The sequence below is a fragment of the Populus alba genome, chromosome 2, assembly GCF_005239225.2.
Source record: "Populus alba chromosome 2, ASM523922v2, whole genome shotgun sequence".
NCBI lineage: Eukaryota > Viridiplantae > Streptophyta > Magnoliopsida > Malpighiales > Salicaceae > Populus > Populus alba.
In genome coordinates, this window is record NC_133285.1 from 13639270 (window position 1) to 13657871 (window position 18602).

Here is an 18602-nt window from a genome sequence, read left to right on the forward strand (position 1 = left end):
TATTTATTTGATTACATATATGCATAATCCTTTTTATTTTTATTTTAAAAAAATACAAAAGCATGTCGAAAAAGCCTATGTATACAATATTTTAAATTTGAAAAAAACAATTATTTGACCCGCAGTGAAACACGGGTCAAGTATCTAGTATTTTATAATTATCCGCGAGTTTTTTTTTGTTACAATTGTTTTTCTAATTTTTTAAAACTGAAAAATTATTAAATTAATATTTTTTTTAATTGTTTTTAGATGATTTTAATGTATTGATATTAAAATTAAAAAAATCTAAAAAATATTATATTAATTATTTTCTATTAAAAAATACTTTAAAAAAAAAACTTACATCACATTATCAAATATATAAATAGGATGTTTTCATAAAAGATAACATTAGAATTGCCGTTTTCTAAATTAATTATTCAAATAAAAACTAAATGTTTTTTTTTTAATTCTTGAACAACACTAAACTAAAGTACAGTGTTTGAGGAAGGAGCAAACTCCAACTCGCATTCCTCTGAAGATTGTGGATGTGATATGTTTATAAATCCAAATCAGGATGCTCGCCAGTAGTATTAAGTATGTACGTGGAAGTGTAATTGTGATTATATTTTAAAGTATTTTTTATTTAAAAATAAGATAAAATAATAATTTTTTTATTTTTTAAAATTTAATTTTGATATTAATATATATTAAAATGATCTAAAAATATTAAAAATATATATTAATTTGAAGCAAATAAAAAAATAAAAAAAATTAATTTTTTAAAAAATACTTTTAAAAATAAAAAAACAAATATGATCTAAATTTAAAGGTTCATTACATGATTATTGTTGTGATTTAAAGTATCTTTCAAAGGTTTTTTTTATTAAAAAATATTTTAAAATAATATTTTTTAAAAAAAGTTTTTAATATTAGAACTACAAAATTATTAAAAAATATACATTAAAAAATATCAATTTAAATTTAATACTTTATCAAGCTAACTATACTTTTAAAACACATATAAATACAGTTTCAAGCTCACAAACAAACAGTGCTTAAATCTTTAATCTTGTGCTGGGGGGCAAGTTAGAACAGGTAAAGACTAGTCTCAATGACATGGGAATAACATCTTATCCATTATTATTAACCATGTGCGAGTGCGACTACAGGCTAATTAAGTTACAACACTGAAGGCTCAAACGGCGCTGGTAATGCAGAAGAACAGTCCAAGGACGAATCTAAAAAGAAAAAGCAACACCACAAGTTGGAATGTTACAGCAAAATTTATCCTGCAACTCAATTGCTATCATCCACAACTTGATTGTTTACATATAGATTCTCCCTTCTTTTAGGGTAGCCTGTAGATTCCAGGGCTGGACCCCTAAATTTTAGATCTGAAGATGCTCTATAATTGGGGTCAACAGAAGTAGATCTAGCATTGGCATCAGCAGAACTCGGCCTGAAGGAACCGGTTGCTCCGCTGGGGTATCGCGAAGGAGAAGGATACCTCCTTGGTGGAGGTCTCAATCCACTAGCCCTTAAGTCCATTATATCACTACTTCTTGAAGAAGAATCTACAAATGACCTGTCTGCAGTGGCCGACGACCCTAATGGAGCTCCAGTTGTAGCAGATGTGGAGCTAAAAGGATCATCAGGCCCCCACGATGTAAGGGCTTCCTTCTTCTTGGCAAAGAATTGCCATGCTCCAAACAGAAAGAGTATGAAGAACAACACAGGACTTGTCCATAGCATTGTGTTGAATTCTCCTTTAAATATTGGAAGGTTAGAACGATACATTCCCACATACCCACTCCCGAGGCCAAGAACAAGAAGTTTTTCACGGTCACTCGCAATCAATGGTATCACCCTTCTTCTCTCGATGCTTGCATCTGCCGGCTGATAATTCAGAAATGACGATTTGATCTCATCCAGAAGAGCAGAGAAGAGAAGGCGAGGCCCCCCAACCCTAACATAATGCTGAGATGAAACATTGTACACAAAAACCTTCTCTTCGTTAACAGCAAACAAGTAGCCCTTAATCGATTGTAAGGCAAGAGGTTCATCCATGTCGAATTTTCTCTTGAATCTGACCCTGCATTTGAAGTTCATTATATCCCCTAACAACAATACATTAATCAAATCCCCTTCTGATGTAAATCCATATGCTTTAGACCGTTCAGTGGCATCGAAAACATAATTCCGAGCAAGAGTTTGGTTCAAACCTTCACATTCAGATTCTCTGACTTTCATGCTCCTCAAATCTATTGACCCTGCACCACTCTCTGTCAAAAACAAAAGCCTTTGCTTCAAGAATGCAAGTGGTCTGCTTGTGGGAATAGCAGAACCATGAACAGTCCCATTTTCCCTAAAAACCCTAATCACCCCACTAACATCCGATGACAAGATATACCTTGATCTGCCGACATGATGCACTTCCAAGATACTTATAGGGGAACCTTGTTCCCCATTCTCAAGGAACGCAAACTTGCCAACATTTTCCATAGAAATTGTGCTCCACTCCTCCCCGTTCGACACATCATGAAGTTTATGCACCAAAACTGCCCCATTCTGATGCCCTGTTACCACAGTACTCTCATTCCTATAAGCCGATAAATACGAAACCATAGCTGTAATTGGTGAAGAAGACATTGTGTAAAACTCAACCACAACATCCCCATTCCTTAAAAACACATAAACCCTCCCTCTATCATCACCAACAGCTACATACTTGCTAAGCCCCTCGTAATCTCTAAATGGCAAAACATGGATACACGTTGCATCAGAATCTAATTTCACAGCAGACACGAATTGAAACCTCTCTGACCAAAATGGACTGTACTTTGTAACTGAAACAGCCCCCACTCTCTCTCCATCTCTAGTCTTGGCCTCTAATCCCTCTTCTTCAACTTTTTGAACCAATCTCTTACCATCAAAACTTCCCTGATTAACCCTTTCTGGCTCTTGATTCTGTTCTCTATCAACAGATGCTACTTTTGGTAACTCAGATAATTTAGGCTCTAATTTAGCAACTATTTCACTGAGGTTCCTCACTAGCTGTTCAAGTTTATTTAATAAAACTTCTTGTTGATTAAGCTCAATTCTAGAGTCAGTCTCGCGTTCACAATAAGGAGCATAGTGGATATCATGCTCCAGCTCTTTTTGGGTTGAGACGGAGCTAGAGTCTGCCAAGATTCTTGACGGGGAACAAGAAATGAAAAGCAAATAGAGGAAAAAGAACAACTTGCCTTGGTGGGTATTTGCCATTGAAGAAGCTTGACAAAGTTGTGTATCAGTGTGTTGCTGTTGACATATTTTGTACAGTGGAATTGCAGATCTTTGGTGTCTGGATCTTAATATTGTAGGGAAGTTAGCTGGAATCTACGCTAGGTTTGCTAAATCTAAGGTGCGAGACATAAGATATTTCGGATCAGAAGATGGTTTGTTAGCTGGAATCTACGCTAGGTTTGCTAAATCTAAGGTGCGAGACATAAGATATTTCGGATCAGAAGATGGTTTTTTTTTTTTTTAGGTTATTCTTGACTTGTAGCATCCACGACCTTGTTAGCTGATTTCTAGCAATCTAGCTAAATTATCAACATTAAAAACAAATTAAAAGAAGAAGCACTTCTCCTTGTTTTTTTTTTTTTTTTTTTTAAGTTAATGCTTTTTTCTAATTTTATTATTTAATATTAAATTTATTTTTATTAGTTTTTATCCTCTCTTATTAGATCGCAAGTTTAATGAATTAGCCTAATAAATTTAGGTTTTTCTTTTAATTAACTTTTTTTAAAAAAATTATATTATTTAATATTAGATTAATTAAGAATTAAATGTTATAATTTATTTTATTTTCTTTCCATTAGGTTATTTTGGCCTCAACACTCGAGAACAGTGCGTAATAAGTTAACTCAAGTTGAATCGGGTTGTTTTTTATATCCTTGTTTTCATTGATTTTTTTTCCAATTCCATCGTTCACATTGAGTTGGTTGGAAATTGAGTTTCATAGTTTATTTTATTTAACTTTATGTAAGGATATCTTGGTCTTATAATTAGGGTTGCGAGTTTTGATATTTTAATCCTGGTTAAATCGGGTTGATTTTAAAATTTTAATTTATAAAAAGTTATCTTAATTTTATAACCTGGGTCACGAGTCCTTCAACACTAGATTTGATTTTTATTGGATTGTTTTTATATCATGACTCGGGTCATAGGTTTGACAGGTTAAGTAAATTGACTCGTTTTTTTTAAAAAAAAATTCTGAATCTCATCATTTAATGTTGTGTATGATTAAGAATTACGTTTCATGATTTATTTTAATTTATTTTTTATTAAGTTATCTCGACCTCATGAGTCAGAAATAATATTTAATAGGTTAATCCAAGTTGACTTGGTTCATTTTTGTGTTTTTTTTTAATTAAAATTTTAACAGATTTTATCGTTCAACATTGGATTCAACATGGTCAATTAAGAATTGAACTTAATAATTTGTTTTGATTTGCTCTTATAGGGTTATCTCAGTCTCACGATCAAAATCATGTATCTGGAAGGTTAACCTAGGTTAAATCAAGTTGTTTTTTTATTTTATTTTTTTTGTATGAGTTTATCTTGATCTCATAACCCAGATCATAGGTTTGGTGGATTTAGTCAGGTTATTTTTTAATTTATTTTTTTAATCTCATCATTTAACATTGGATGAATTAGAAATTAGACTTTGTAATTTATTTCGATTGCTTTTTATAGGGTTATCTTGGTCTTATGATTCGGATCACGGGTTTGACAAGTTATCTCATATCACTTTTTTAGATTTATTATTTTATTTTCCAATTTATTCCTTCAACATTGAGTTAATTAAGAAGAAGGTTTTATAATTTAGTTTGATTTATTTTTTATGGGGTTATCATAATATTATAACCTGGATAGGGGACTTGACATGTTAACCTAGGGTAATCCAAGTGAATCAACTATATTGTTATCTTAATATTAAAAGAAAAATTATCTTGAATGTTTTTAGTTAAATTATAATTTTATAGGTAATCTAGGTTGTTTTTCGATATACAAGATCAACTAAATCGTACCAGGTCCACTCGCATACAACTTAAATGTTTTTTCATTAGAAAATAATTATTAGCAATATCTAAAAAAAATACATTAATTTTATTTTATGAGACCCGCAGCATAGCACGGTATTTAAAAGAGTCATGCATATTTTATAATTATGTTTTTGAATAGATTGAAATTCAAATACTATATTTCAACGCTATCTTTGCTCAACCTCCATGGTCTTCTTCAAATTAATTTTGCTCAATTGCCCTGCATCTCTTATCCAGACACCAACCATAGCAAACCATTTTCTTGAAGCCATTTTTGAATCGAATCCAAACTTGTATTTCTTCCCAACCTCCAAAGATGGTAATAAATTTTACTTGTATTTAAAAAAAAAATTAAATTTTTTTATTTATTTCAAATTAATATGTTTTTAGTATTTTTTTTAACTATTTTAATGTGCTAATATTAAAAAAAAAATTTAAAAAAATTATCATTATATATTTTAACACAAAAAATTATTTGAAAAGTACAAATCTAGAAAAGCAATATTCAATGAAACTCGTGGCAGTGCTAAGAGACTGGTGAATGAAACCCCATGAAAACAAGAACACACATCTTGGAAATAACTCGTAATAATAATAAAGATGCCCATATGAACAAACAATGGGGAAAGCAGATCAAGCATTAAATGCAAATTATAATTTAAAGAATCCCTTGTGAGATCGAGCTAAATAGACATATTCTAAACACAAGCGAGACCCAAGTTACAAGATTTTATAAATATTATTTTTTTTTGTTTATAAATATATTAAATTAATATTTTAAAAAATAACTCAACCACATTCTACACACTTCAAAAACTCAAACAACTGATTCTCTCTGGTTAAGGACATGTAAAGCCAACCATGTATTGTTGGGCTGCTCTTAATTGTTCACGTTGCATGTGAACAGTGGAGAGTGTCTTCACTGTTCATGGCCAAACCGATCTGACCCAAACCTAAATGCGTTGGACTGGTCCGACCTAGTAAAATAAAAAATCCAAAAACATTTTTCCAGATATTGTGTTTTATTAAAAAAAACTAGTGTTTAACATTAATCAATAGCACTATATAATTACATTAAAAGGAGATTGCATGATAACGTAATATTTACAGAATTTGATCGCAATCTCAATTTTGTTCTGATGATATTTTACCTGATGTTATTGTACGCTTAGGACGCCATGGAAACTGTAGTTCTTGTCGAATGGATTTCATACGTTATGAAATTACACATAGTTTAATGAAACAATAAACAATATTTTTTTATAAAGTATTGTTTATTTCATGATGTAATAGTTGTAGTTAAATCTACAATATTAAAATTTAAAACCATCAATAATAACATATATATATACACACACACAGCAGTTTTATTCCAAATCATATCAACCTTACTACAAAAAGCCCTACAAATTTACAAAGCCTCAAAGACCTTTCCAGTCAAAACCCAAAACAAAATTTGACCCCAAAAACATTACATGTTACAAATGTAACCAGAAAGGACATATATCTCGTTTTTGCAAAGTCAATACCAAACTCCATAAGCTCCAAAGAGATGAAGATACCATCAACCAAATACAAAATCTCTACATTGAAGCTACAAACACTGACCACTCTCCTTCAGACACTTTTAAAGAAGAATTTCAAATCGATGAAATAGCAACCACCAGTGCTACTTCAGATACCTCTATAAATTCCAAAAAAATCAACGTCTTGAACCAAGACCAGGAATTCATTTTTGAGGCTATCAAAAAACTTGATGATCCTCACCTTCAAAAAACCTATTTGGAAAAATTGTTGAAAGACTTCAACCAACCAGAGCACCCTCCAAATCACTCTATATTACCTTCTACCAGCACCAATACCTATGACTTTATAAAGATCCTTAACAAAAAGAAATTCAAAACCACAATTACCATTCCAGAATTACATTCTGAGATAAAAACCTCTCAAATCCAAATTGCAATCCCTCAAACAAGCCCAACAAAAAGACTCTGCCATATTACAACATCTTCTGTCCAAAATTGAAAGTCAGTCTGATACTGAGTCTGATACAGAAGATCAAACCATTGAATCTCATGCATTACCACATACACTTACAAATATTAAACATATTCCAGATGATTTCTTAAACGTATTAACACAAATATCTTCTAAAAAATATTTAATTAGAATTACTCTTATTTTTTCAAAAGATTTCAAACTTGACACCATTGTCTTATTTGACACATGTGCAGATTTGAACTGCATCAAAAAAGAAGTGGTTCCAAAATGATTTTTACAAAATACCTCTAAAAAACTCTCTGCTGCTAATAATTCAAAATTATATATTGCAGGAAAAACTTAAGCCTCTGTTTTCAACAAAGGCATTTCTCTCAGAACATTTTTTATTGTTACAAAAAATATCAATCATACCATCATTATTGGCACTCCATTCATTGACATGATCACTCCATATCAGGCATATCATAATTGTATTACTTCTAAAATCAATAGCATCAAACTTGTTTTTCCACTTTTAGAGAAGTCTAAGACTAGAAATTTAAATTTAATTAAAGCATGCTCCATACATACTTATCATATCAATGCACTAATTTATGAAAAACAATTCCATTTACATGATTTACAAAACAATGTTTCTTTTTATCGTATAAACAAACAACTACAAAACTCTGATTTACAAAAGAAAAACGTTGATTTACAAAATAAAATTGAACAATAAATCTGTTCAGAATTACCTAATGCTTTCTGGAAAAGAAAACAACACATCGTTGATCTTCCCTGTGAAGATACTTTTTCAGAAAAACTAATACCTACAAAAGCAAGACCTATACAAATGAATGTTGATTTAGAACAACATTGCAAACTCGAAATCCATGATCTCGAGTCTAAAAGTCTTATCCAAAAGTCTCGATCACCCTAGTCGTGTGCAGCCTTTTATGTAAATAAAAACTCTGAAATCGAAAAAGGCATACCAAGACTTGTGATCAACTACAAACCTCTAAATTCTGCTCTCAAATGGATCAGATATCCAATCCCCAACAAAAAAGATTTGTTACAAAAATTGCACTCTGCATTCATATTTTCTAAGTTCGATATGAAATCTGAATTTTGGTAAATCCATATTGATCCCAAAGATAGATACAAAACTGCTTTTACAGTTTTTTTTTGCCAATACGAGTGGAATGTCATGCCCTTTGGACTAAAAAAAATACTCCATTTGAATTTCAATGCACCATAAATGACATTTTCAATGCACATTCAAAATTTTGCATTGTTTACATTGACGGTGTGCTTATTTTTTCACATTCCATAGATCAACATTTCAAACATCTACATACTTTCTTTCATATTGCAAAACAAAATGGTTTAGTTGTTTCTAAGACAAAAATTTCTCTCTTCGAAACTCGCGTCCGTTTCCTAGGCCATTATAATTGCCAAGGCATTATATCATCAATAAAGAAGTCTCTTACCTTTACAAACAAATTTCCTAATAAGATCACCGATAAAACCCAATTGCAAAGGTTTTTAGGCAATCTTAATTATGTTCTAGACTACTACCCCAATATTAGCCGTCTAGCCAAACCTTTACATGACGGGTTAAAAACAAATCTCATTCCTTGGTCCGACCTCCATACCAATCTAGTCAAACAGATTAAGAAGTAGGTCCAAACCATTCCCCACCTCCATCTGGCTAACCCGTTAACTCCTAAGATAATCGAGATCAATGCCTCTGACCTAGGTTATAGCGAAATTCTTAAACAAGTTCAAGATGACAAAGAGCAGATCCTCCAATACACATCCGCCCACTAGAATGATTGCCAGAAAAATTACTCTACTATATAAAAAAAAAATCCTTTCAATTATTCTCTATATTACAAAATTTCAAAGTGATTTACTTAATTAAAAATTTCTTTTACGTGTTGACTGCAAATACGCAAAAAAAGTTCTAAAAAAAGATGTCCAAAATCTTGCTTCAAAACAGATTTTTGCCAGATGGCAAGCTATTTTAAGCATTTTTTATTTTGATATTGTCTACATTAAAGGACATTCAAATTTCATTCCTGATTTCCTAACCCAATAATTCCTTCAAAACAGGTCTTGATGCCTCCAAAAGCAAAGGCCAAAGACAAGGGGAAAGCCCCTCAAACCTAGCCTACAAAACCAGAAAGCCCCAACCCTTCTACAAAACTCATGCCTTCAGCTATATTAGCTGTCAAACCAATCAAATCCTGGTATGAGGCAATTATTAAAGAAGAAGAAACTATAAAACCCTAATAGGTACAAACAGACGCAGTTCAACATTGGGTTGACACTATATCGAAATCACCAGAATTACTCCTGGCATTACAAAAGGTGTCTCAACAAACCTCCGGTGACTCCGTATTTCAACAGGTAGTATTTCTAAACCGCTTTCAAAACTTCAAGGAGGCATTTCTACTTCAAAACCCCTCCTTTCTTTCCAACAAACCAATTTTTCAAAAACCAAATCCAAATATATTTTCAAAACTACTTTCCAAAATATTGTAACTATGGAAGAAGGATTTTATCATGAAAACCCTTCCATTGCTGCTTCAAAAATTTTCCCTTCAAATTGGTACTACAAACCCTAGAATTTAGCCAAACCACAATCCTTGAGATTACTAATTCTGTCAAGTTCAAACACTTTAAACTTCATTCTGATCACACTGAACCGGCATATTCTACATGTATCATTTATAAAGTCATTCACCCTAAAGACTGGGGACAACCCTTATATCAACCTCTTTCCTTCCCCATACACTTTCGTACAAACCCCCAGGACTTCAATACTTCATATACGTGCTGGGATTACCAACAGGCATAGTTCAATGCCTTTCTCCTGCAAAATCCAAACCATAGTCATTCTTGGCTTTTCTACTTCCATAATGACATGAATACTACAAATCTTCCCCTCTGGTTCCTCCAATGGTGGGACTACTATGGTTGTCATGTTGACTACCTCAAAGACCATTCTCTAGTTGAAAACGGCTACCTCCATTTCAAAAATAATTTTCAACCAGCTCCTCCTGGAAGGAAGTTCTCTTCCCTACTCATTTTCTGTACAAAATTTTTTGTGCCATGGGTATGTTCAAGGTTCTGTGATTATAATCTACAAAACGAACATCTAGTTCTTGTTTGTAAATTCAAAATCAAATGGTGGGATTCTTCTGCAGCTGAATCCAAAAGTTCCAAATTAGCTGTTACGGAATGGTTACAAAAACATCAAACAGCTCCCATCATTGATCATCATCCTCAATCAAAGTTTATAGCCAGAAAGGCTCAAACGACAGCTCTCCTTGCCTCTACTAGAACTGAAGAAGAATACCCATAAATAGTCCAAAGCATTATACAAAGCCAAGACCCAAAAATGGTCTTGTCCCAATCCAGCTCATCTGGATCGATATCTCCTGCCATTTTTCTTGGAGATGATAATGAAGATGACTGTTTTGGTATCCTACCACCTATCAAGCAACATTAAAAAAAAAAAAGAGTATTTTTCAAGCTTTCTTAAACTCATCTGTTTAGAGTCATATCTTTTCGACTCACCTATTTTAAGTCCTTTTTTTATTTTAAGCCTGTCTGTTTTAGGTTTTCTTTTACAAATATTACCTGCTACTACAAATAAATAAATCCAGTGTCGGTGGCAAGAAAACAACAGATGAAAGTCCCACAAAAAACATGGACATTTTCCATTTTATCGTCACCCAATCATGGCAGATGAAGATAACAGATGAAAGTCTCACAAAAAACATGGGCATTTTCCATTTTGTCGTCACCCAATCATGGCAGGCAATACCACATGGGTTCACAGCAATACCTCATAGGTTCACATGGGTTCTAACAGAATCTCCAAGCTTTCCCAACAAGACATTTTGGCCTCTTCCATGTCAACTCGTCTATAAAAAGGGACTCCTAAATCTTCAGAAGGCAGACTATCATTTTCCTTGAGAAAATTTTATTTTCCCTTGTAACTCATACTTGTAACCTATATCCACTCTCCTATGTACCCAATATCTCTTGTATTAATTTACATTACAAATTTAAGTAAGATTCTATTTTCATTATTTACATTCTTGTTATATTTTATGTACGTTAAGTATGCTCTGTGTTTGATCAAGAATCCTAACATTGTTGGTCTTACCTTGTTTATTCGCATCAGAAATCTGTCTAAATTATATATTTCTTTGATCTTTTCATAAAATCAGTAAGCTGGAAACTTGTAATCCAATCTTTTAGATCATTCTCAAGTATAACAACGTCACGTACTGAGTGTTTATTTTATAATATGTTATAATCTGTTTTACAAATTTATTTATTTTATACAGTCATTTGTTGTAATATGTTGTTTATTTTATACTGGCAGGATATATATATATAGACACACACACACATATTAGTTATTTTATAATTTCAATTTCAAAAATATTCTTAACCAAGCACATTAAATAACTTTTTATTAAATCTCAATTTTAACCAAATATATATTTCAACAACCTAACCTTAACTAAAAATATTTTTTATAAAAAACAACCACAAAAGCTACCATAACACCAAACACAATTAGACTTGAACTTTATCTAGGGCAAAGCTTTCCTTCTTTATTACAAGAAATTTATATACCTTCTTAAATGCATGTATTCATCATTTACTGCATCTTTAAAAATATGATTGTAATTATTTTTTAAAGTGTTTTTCACTCAAAAATATATTAAAATAATTTTTTTTTATTTTTAAAAAATTATTTTTAATATCAACATATCTAAATAATTTAAAAACAAAAAAATATTAATTTAAAAAAAAATTATATTTTTTTAAAAATATTTTAAAATACAAAATTAAACAGGATTTTAGTTTTAAATAACTCAGGTCACATCCTTTCTTTCAGGGGCAAAAAATGATGGGCGTCCCTCATGTAGGACCCGGAGCAAATTTCTAATCGCGTGTTCTGGGATTCAAGAGAAAACACTGCACTTGTCTGCCAAAAGTAGATGCATCACATAATTTATCAAAGCAGCACCAAAAGTGTAGGTGTATTATTTCACCAATAAAGAAGTCTACACTAATCAACATCCATACAGCATTTAGTATCCAGTGGCAGCATAATCTCAGGTGACACTATACGCCGTTCTTATAGATACTCTAGGTTCGTTCTTTCTCTGATTCCGATCCAATTTGAAAGCATCATATATGGCTTCAACTTGGCCAGCCATAATGTTACTTTTGTGGTGGCTAGATTGCAGAGAAGGGCACCTTAATATCTCGTGTAGCGACGGACCAGATTTCATTTCTGTGGCAGTTTGTGTGTTTTGGGTGCTTGATCTAATTTGCGAGCCACTGAACTTGGCCGAAACAGTTTTCCTTGGTCTATTCTCACTCTGGATCTGCAAATCAGATAAAACCCATTGAAGTTTGCAAAGATAAACAAACAACGTCATGTTTTCATGTCTGCGCACTACAGCATCAATTAAATGAAGACCACGATAAAGAAATTGAGTTTATCACCAAGTTGGATTATAGCAGCTTTGAATGATAAAACTAGTTCTACTCTCGTTTCAGATAAACAGAAGAACCACCTTTCTGTTCTCACGTTACATAAGGATCAAATGGTAAAATCTGAATTGCCCCAAGAAATTGAAATCAAAAAAATAACTTCAAAAAAAAATGAAGCAAATTATGATAACGTTTCTGCTTATTTAAAGCTTTGCAAACTTCTAAAGCTTACCAAATTTGAAGAATCCTCTGGCATTGAGATTGCACTCCTGCTACTGCCATCATCTCTTTCGAAGACAAAAGAACGAACCATGCTTGATCCATGCTTCCGGGACGATGGCAAAGAACTTTTTGACCCCCGCCCTAGAAAAGATGACTGCAATATTTTCCAAAGGAAATTTATTGTCGGTGGAATTCGCAAGAAAAAAAAAATGACTCAATTAACATTGATATGGTCAAATTTGCGATATTCATTAAGGAGTAGGGTGCTAGGGTTCTTCTGTAAATAAGATGCGCCATTGACAGCATAGACAACAAGACATCAATCGTGACAAAAAAGCAAACCATTTACCTTTGATGACATATCCCTATTTCCTGTTATGGATCGCATATGAGAATAGGCTGCAAAATAAGTATAGTGAATACAAGATCAGAACCATACTAGTAAAACTGAAACTCGGTTGCATGGAAGCAATGAGTCAACAATTTAGATGACGTGACAGATCATAGCAACAACCAAGTCTCAATCCCAAATTAATTGGGGTCAGCTATATGGATCCTTCTATGCCATTCCACACGATCATATACCAAATCTGCCTCGATACCAAGAGATTATATGATATATAAATGATCATGCATAAAAATATATAAGATCATACATGTTATCTTAGCTTTCTTTCTTGTGTCATGCACACCATTCAGCTTCTTTATAAGACCAAAGATTTCTTTGGATCCTTCAGCCTCTGCTGGTGACAAGAATGTAGCCTGATCTTCCTGTTTCAAATCATGACCAGTTACCATCTTGCAATTGAAACCATAATATTCAGAAGAAAATCATAAAATCATATAAAACCTATGGGCCAGAAGATCTGTATCAGCATAGGACTTGCTAATTGGAAGAATATATATAACCACAACTCTTGAGAGAACATGATTATAGATCTGCTAAAAACTCACTGCTTTATAAGAAAGTTGCTCCTTAACAAGCCTCGTTTCTGTTTCCTCGTCATCAGATGATATATATACATCATCCTTATCTGTGAACATTTGAGAAATCATTTCCTTTGCTTTCTTTAAGTTCATCCTGACAACATGTCTTGTAACTTCTGCAGCCTCATCTAGAAACTCTTCTTCATCTGCTTCAGCTTCTTCATCTACTTCAGCTTCTTCATCTTCTTTGCCTTCATATTCTTTCTCTTCAAGCAAAGTCGTTTCCCTTTGTTTAGAACCACATTTCAGTCTCCGCAACAGATTTTCTGTTCCATCAGCATCCTGTTTCTCAAGCCACTTTTGATGAAGCTGATTGCGAATTTCATTATCAAATGGCTTTTCTTTGTAACCAGTTTCTATCATATCATTAAGTTCCTCAAAGTCCAAGTCATCCTCATCTTCCTCAGAATCTCCAAATCGCATTAGATCATGATCACTGTCATCTTCTACTTCAGCTTCTTCATCAATATAAGCTTTCATAGGATCACCTTTAGGAGATAAAGATAGATCAGCCAACCCGTGTGGGATTGGATCGATGTTCTCCTTATCATTGTCCTCTTCATCAGAACTAGTTAACAGAAAACACAACAATTTCACTTTTAGAAGAGTGGGCTATTAAATAATCAGATGTTCACAAGGTAAGCTACATAATTCTAGATTTCAGTCACTTTCCATTCAAAAATAGAAAGGAATGCGCCTGCATCAGGACAAATGAATATAGAATGTACAGATTGTTTGAAGTGCTAGACACAAGGAGTGATTTCTGGGGACATGCATTGGTAGATAAAAACGTTTGTACGCTCACTTTTAGCAATCAAACTCTAGAAGCGTGCTTATGATCAGGTTTGATGATAAGATGCTTGCAACGGCAAAGGAAGCAAGATTTTAGGACTTACAACTCATCAGAAGGAGCAGAATCGAGCTTCAAGTTCATTGCAGGTAAGGACGGTGCTTGAACTCCTTCCATAGGACTGCTGGGTGGATCATCTGAAATCTCATCTTTGGAGGTGCTTTTTTGGGAATCAAACCTCAGATCCTAAAACATGCATATTAAAAACCATTACATACAGGAATTCCATTTAAAGAGTGGCAACCACAAAACAAAAATGTGATGGAAACCTGAGTATCATCAACAGGAGCTCGAAATGTTTGTTTTGACTCTCCATTTAAATCCTGCAATTCAACAGATTTAATAGACTTGTATGTACAAACAAGTTAAAAAAGCTAAAACTTGAGAAGACATGCTCCTTCCAACCAGCGACAATTACATTCAACCAGTAAATGTGACGTCTTTAACTCACCATCAGAGAAGCCATAGTTTTAGGACTGTGATTTGCTGTCCTCTTAGAACCTTCAACACTCAAGGAATCTAAACTGTTCTCCTCGTCAAAAGGATCCGCATTCGTTTCACTGTCTGCTCTTGCAACCTTTTGAACTTCTATATCCTCAATAAGATCATTTTCAAATCCACACTCCAGTACAACTTCTCTTGAAAAGGCATCATCCGACTCATTAAAAGAACTTGTGTTTACAGAAACCAATCTGTCACCCATGAGAGTAGCAAAATAAATATAATAATTGATTAAATAAGACATTGATTAAGAAAAACTCACACAAAGTCAAAACCAAGAGAACATAACTCACTTCTTTGAAACCTCACGCTTCCTTAGCCGAATCTTCTCTAAAACAGAAGATACGGGCTTTTGAACAGTTGGGACTGGTTTAAATGACGCTTCTCTAGTTTCTAAACACGATGAATACACAGATAAAGAGTTTATAAAGCATCCAAATAGTAACTAATATTCAGGAAACAACAAGACTTGCATAATTTAATACAGTCCAATTTCTACCTCTCAACAATTTCTGAGATTCGATAATGAGCTCCTTATGTCTCTCTCTTCTTTCCTGTTTAATTGAAATCAACTTTATAAATAATCCATCGAAGAAAACTAAGGAAAAATTCATTACTGGTACAGCCACGCAAAAAACACACATACCTTCGCTTCCCTTCTTTTGTTGGTGTGAACCGAAAACTGCTCATCCCCATAGCCATCATCTCCACTTTTTGATCTCTTCTTCTTCTTCTTCTCTTTCTGCTCCTCGAAACCATCAAAATCAGCTAGTTTCTTATACAAATCCTCCTCGGTCCTAAAATTCCCAATCTCCTCTTCCATTCCTTGTCCATTGAATTCCTCATCCACGGAATCAAATTCCAGAGCTCTCTTAACATCAGCTACACTATCCTCGTTTCCCGAGCCACTAAAATCAGTATCCAAATCGTTTCCTTCCTCAAGATTTTCCAGATCACCAGGTTCAGATCTCAAAATCGGTTCAATGAAATCTTCCCCGGTCTGCTCTTCTGCGTCTAGGACTTCAAGATCGGGGGAGTCTGTTGGTTGTATGGAAGGTGAAGGTGAAGGTGAAGGTGAAGGTGACGGTGGAGTGTCGTTTGGAGGATTGAGGAGGGGAACTTGAGAGATTTTGACAGTATTGGTGGCTTTTTTGAGACGTTTGAATTTTCTTTGAGGGAGAGGAGAGGATGCCTGTTCGGTATCTGAGGATGGGAGGAGTTCTTCTTCGCTGTCCATTCTCTGTTCAAGGATTTGCCAACGGAGGAGAGCTAGGGTTTTAGTTGTGCCAGTTGAAATGGAGGGTGGGTTCTTTTTGTTAAGGAGATCAGGATCTCATTTAGGCGGCAAATGCTTCAAAACAATTAGGATTTTCTGATTTTGAACCGCCAAAATTAGCGAGCGGGGATCATGTAAAGTGTCGCCTTCGCTATTTAATATTTATATCGACTATTTATTATTTTTTTACTGCAAATAATTTTTTTTAAAAAAGCAAAAGTTACTATTTTTTTTTTATTATTCTAATGAAGACTTTTTCTTTGTTACTCTCTTTGCGTTTATTTATGGTTTATATTTACTAGACAAATTTCATCATCACGGAGATTGCTAGGAGTGAATGAGGAATTTGATTTAAAACAAATTTATTAAAAGAAAAAATAGTTTATTTTCAATTAAAAGAATATTAAATTAACTCTTAGAATTGTCTGTATAAATATACAATTAAAAAAAGCACTCTATAACTACGGGCTGTTTAAGACTCTTCTGTCTTGTTTTTTTCTCTTGCCAGATAGTTTTGTTTCTTTACAAGAGAGTTACTTTTTTGTTTTTAACTACTCACCCGTGTTAAGGATTGTTTGGAAATGTGATTTTGTTTTTTTTTAATTTTAATTTATTTTTATTAAAAATTAATTTTTTATATTTTTTTATTATTTTGTGTTGATTTTAAAAATAATTTTAAAAATATATATTATTTTAATATATTTTTAATCAAAAAAATATTTTAAATCCCATCCATGACTATAATTCCAAACTTGAGCGTGAGTAAGAACTAGGCATCATCGCTATCAAATTGCAGGCACTGAAAAAAAAGACAATAAACTTTTTCAGGCCCTTTTTAGGAAGGCAATCTTTATTAATTAAATACGTGGATGAGATAATTTTATGACAACAAAGTAATCAGGAAAAAATTACTTATAAGTCATTTCTACAAATTAAAAGATCAGCCAGGTCCATTAATTTTTTAACTGGTCAATCAGTTCAATTCTTAATTTTTTAAAAATTATTTTACTCTCAGTAACTATCTAAAATAAGCATTTCTAAACAAGAATTTTATATTGTTATACATCTCGCAGGATAACTTAGATTGAGATTAGTTTATTTAATTTCTTTCCTTTTCTTATAAATTCATTATAACAAAAACTAAATGTTGTGAGGAAATTACTATAGATCAATGAAGTTTTTACTGTGAATTGTAATAGTAGTTTTACTTTTAACTTTTTATTTTTTTATGAGATGTTTATTTGACTTTTTTTTTCTTCTTGAACGAATTAGTAGCATCCATGTCATTAAAAGGCATGTGTGATGCTTTTCAGTGGTCAAATTTGATCATCTAACGTCTTACTAGATGTGCAGTCGTGCTCTCTTTTACATGGTGTGGTGCGTGTAGATAGACAATTATTAGATTGCTGCCGATAATAGATTGTTTGTGTTTTTTTCTCTCCTGGTAACTAAAGTGTACATTGTCCTTTTTGTTTGTTATTTGTTAAATCATGTATGATTTATAAACCCAACCGTCAACCCTAATAATCATGCCATACCCGTGCATTAGGGTTTGCCAGACTCGCGCTTGAGTAAAAAAAATTTAAAATTTTTCAAAAAGTATGATCAGACTCCAAAAATAAACACTGTCTTATTCAAGCATGATTTTTTAGTCGTATACATTACAACTTAACTGCAAACTCCTTTTTATTTATACAATTTATTTTATAAAATTATTATATTCCAGAAAGAAAGAATGAAAAAAATTATTACCTTATTAAAGCATGATTTTTCATTCGTACGCAATACAAGTGCAAAATTCTTTTTTGTTTATACAACTTAATTTATAAAATTATTATATTTCAAAAGAAAAGAATGAAAAAAATATATTGAATTCTAAGTGATTTATTTAAGTTCTTCAAGAAAATATTAATTTTATATTCTCATCTAGGTGTTGAGCAGTTTCTTTTTTATTTTACATTTTGATAACATTATAACTAGTACATACAAAAAAAATAAAATACATAATTATAAGAGAAAATTTTGAATTGATACATTATGTTATAGAAAAAAAAATACTATGTATGTAAAAAAACATATTGTTTATTTTAACTATTTTATTTTTGTGCAATTTTGTATATGATTTCTTCACTAAAATTGGAGATTAATAAAAAATTAATTGAATGAATTTTAGGAATACGTGTTG

General features: G+C 32.4%; 2 protein-coding genes across 2 annotated transcripts; both read right to left on the reverse strand.

The window, feature by feature from the left end:
- Window positions 1-1094: 1094 nt before the first annotated feature.
- LOC118056195 (uncharacterized membrane protein At1g75140) lies at window positions 1095-3569 on the reverse strand. Its single transcript, XM_035068343.2, has one exon. The coding sequence runs from the start codon at window positions 3244-3246 to the stop codon at window positions 1279-1281; it is 1968 nt and encodes a 655-aa protein (XP_034924234.1). The 5' UTR covers window positions 3247-3569; the 3' UTR covers window positions 1095-1278.
- An 8408-nt stretch (window positions 3570-11977) lies between these two features.
- LOC118056196 (uncharacterized) lies at window positions 11978-16522 on the reverse strand. The gene is made up of 11 exons (XM_035068344.2): window positions 15788-16522; window positions 15641-15695; window positions 15435-15534; window positions 15092-15332; window positions 14910-14963; window positions 14687-14826; window positions 13758-14358; window positions 13460-13574; window positions 13153-13202; window positions 12814-12957; window positions 11978-12472 (listed from the first exon to the last, which is right to left on the reverse strand). Exons 1-11 carry the CDS (start codon window positions 16376-16378, stop codon window positions 12197-12199), a joined length of 2367 nt encoding a protein of 788 aa, XP_034924235.1. The 5' UTR covers window positions 16379-16522; the 3' UTR covers window positions 11978-12196.
- Between the last annotated feature and the right edge of the window lie 2080 nt (window positions 16523-18602).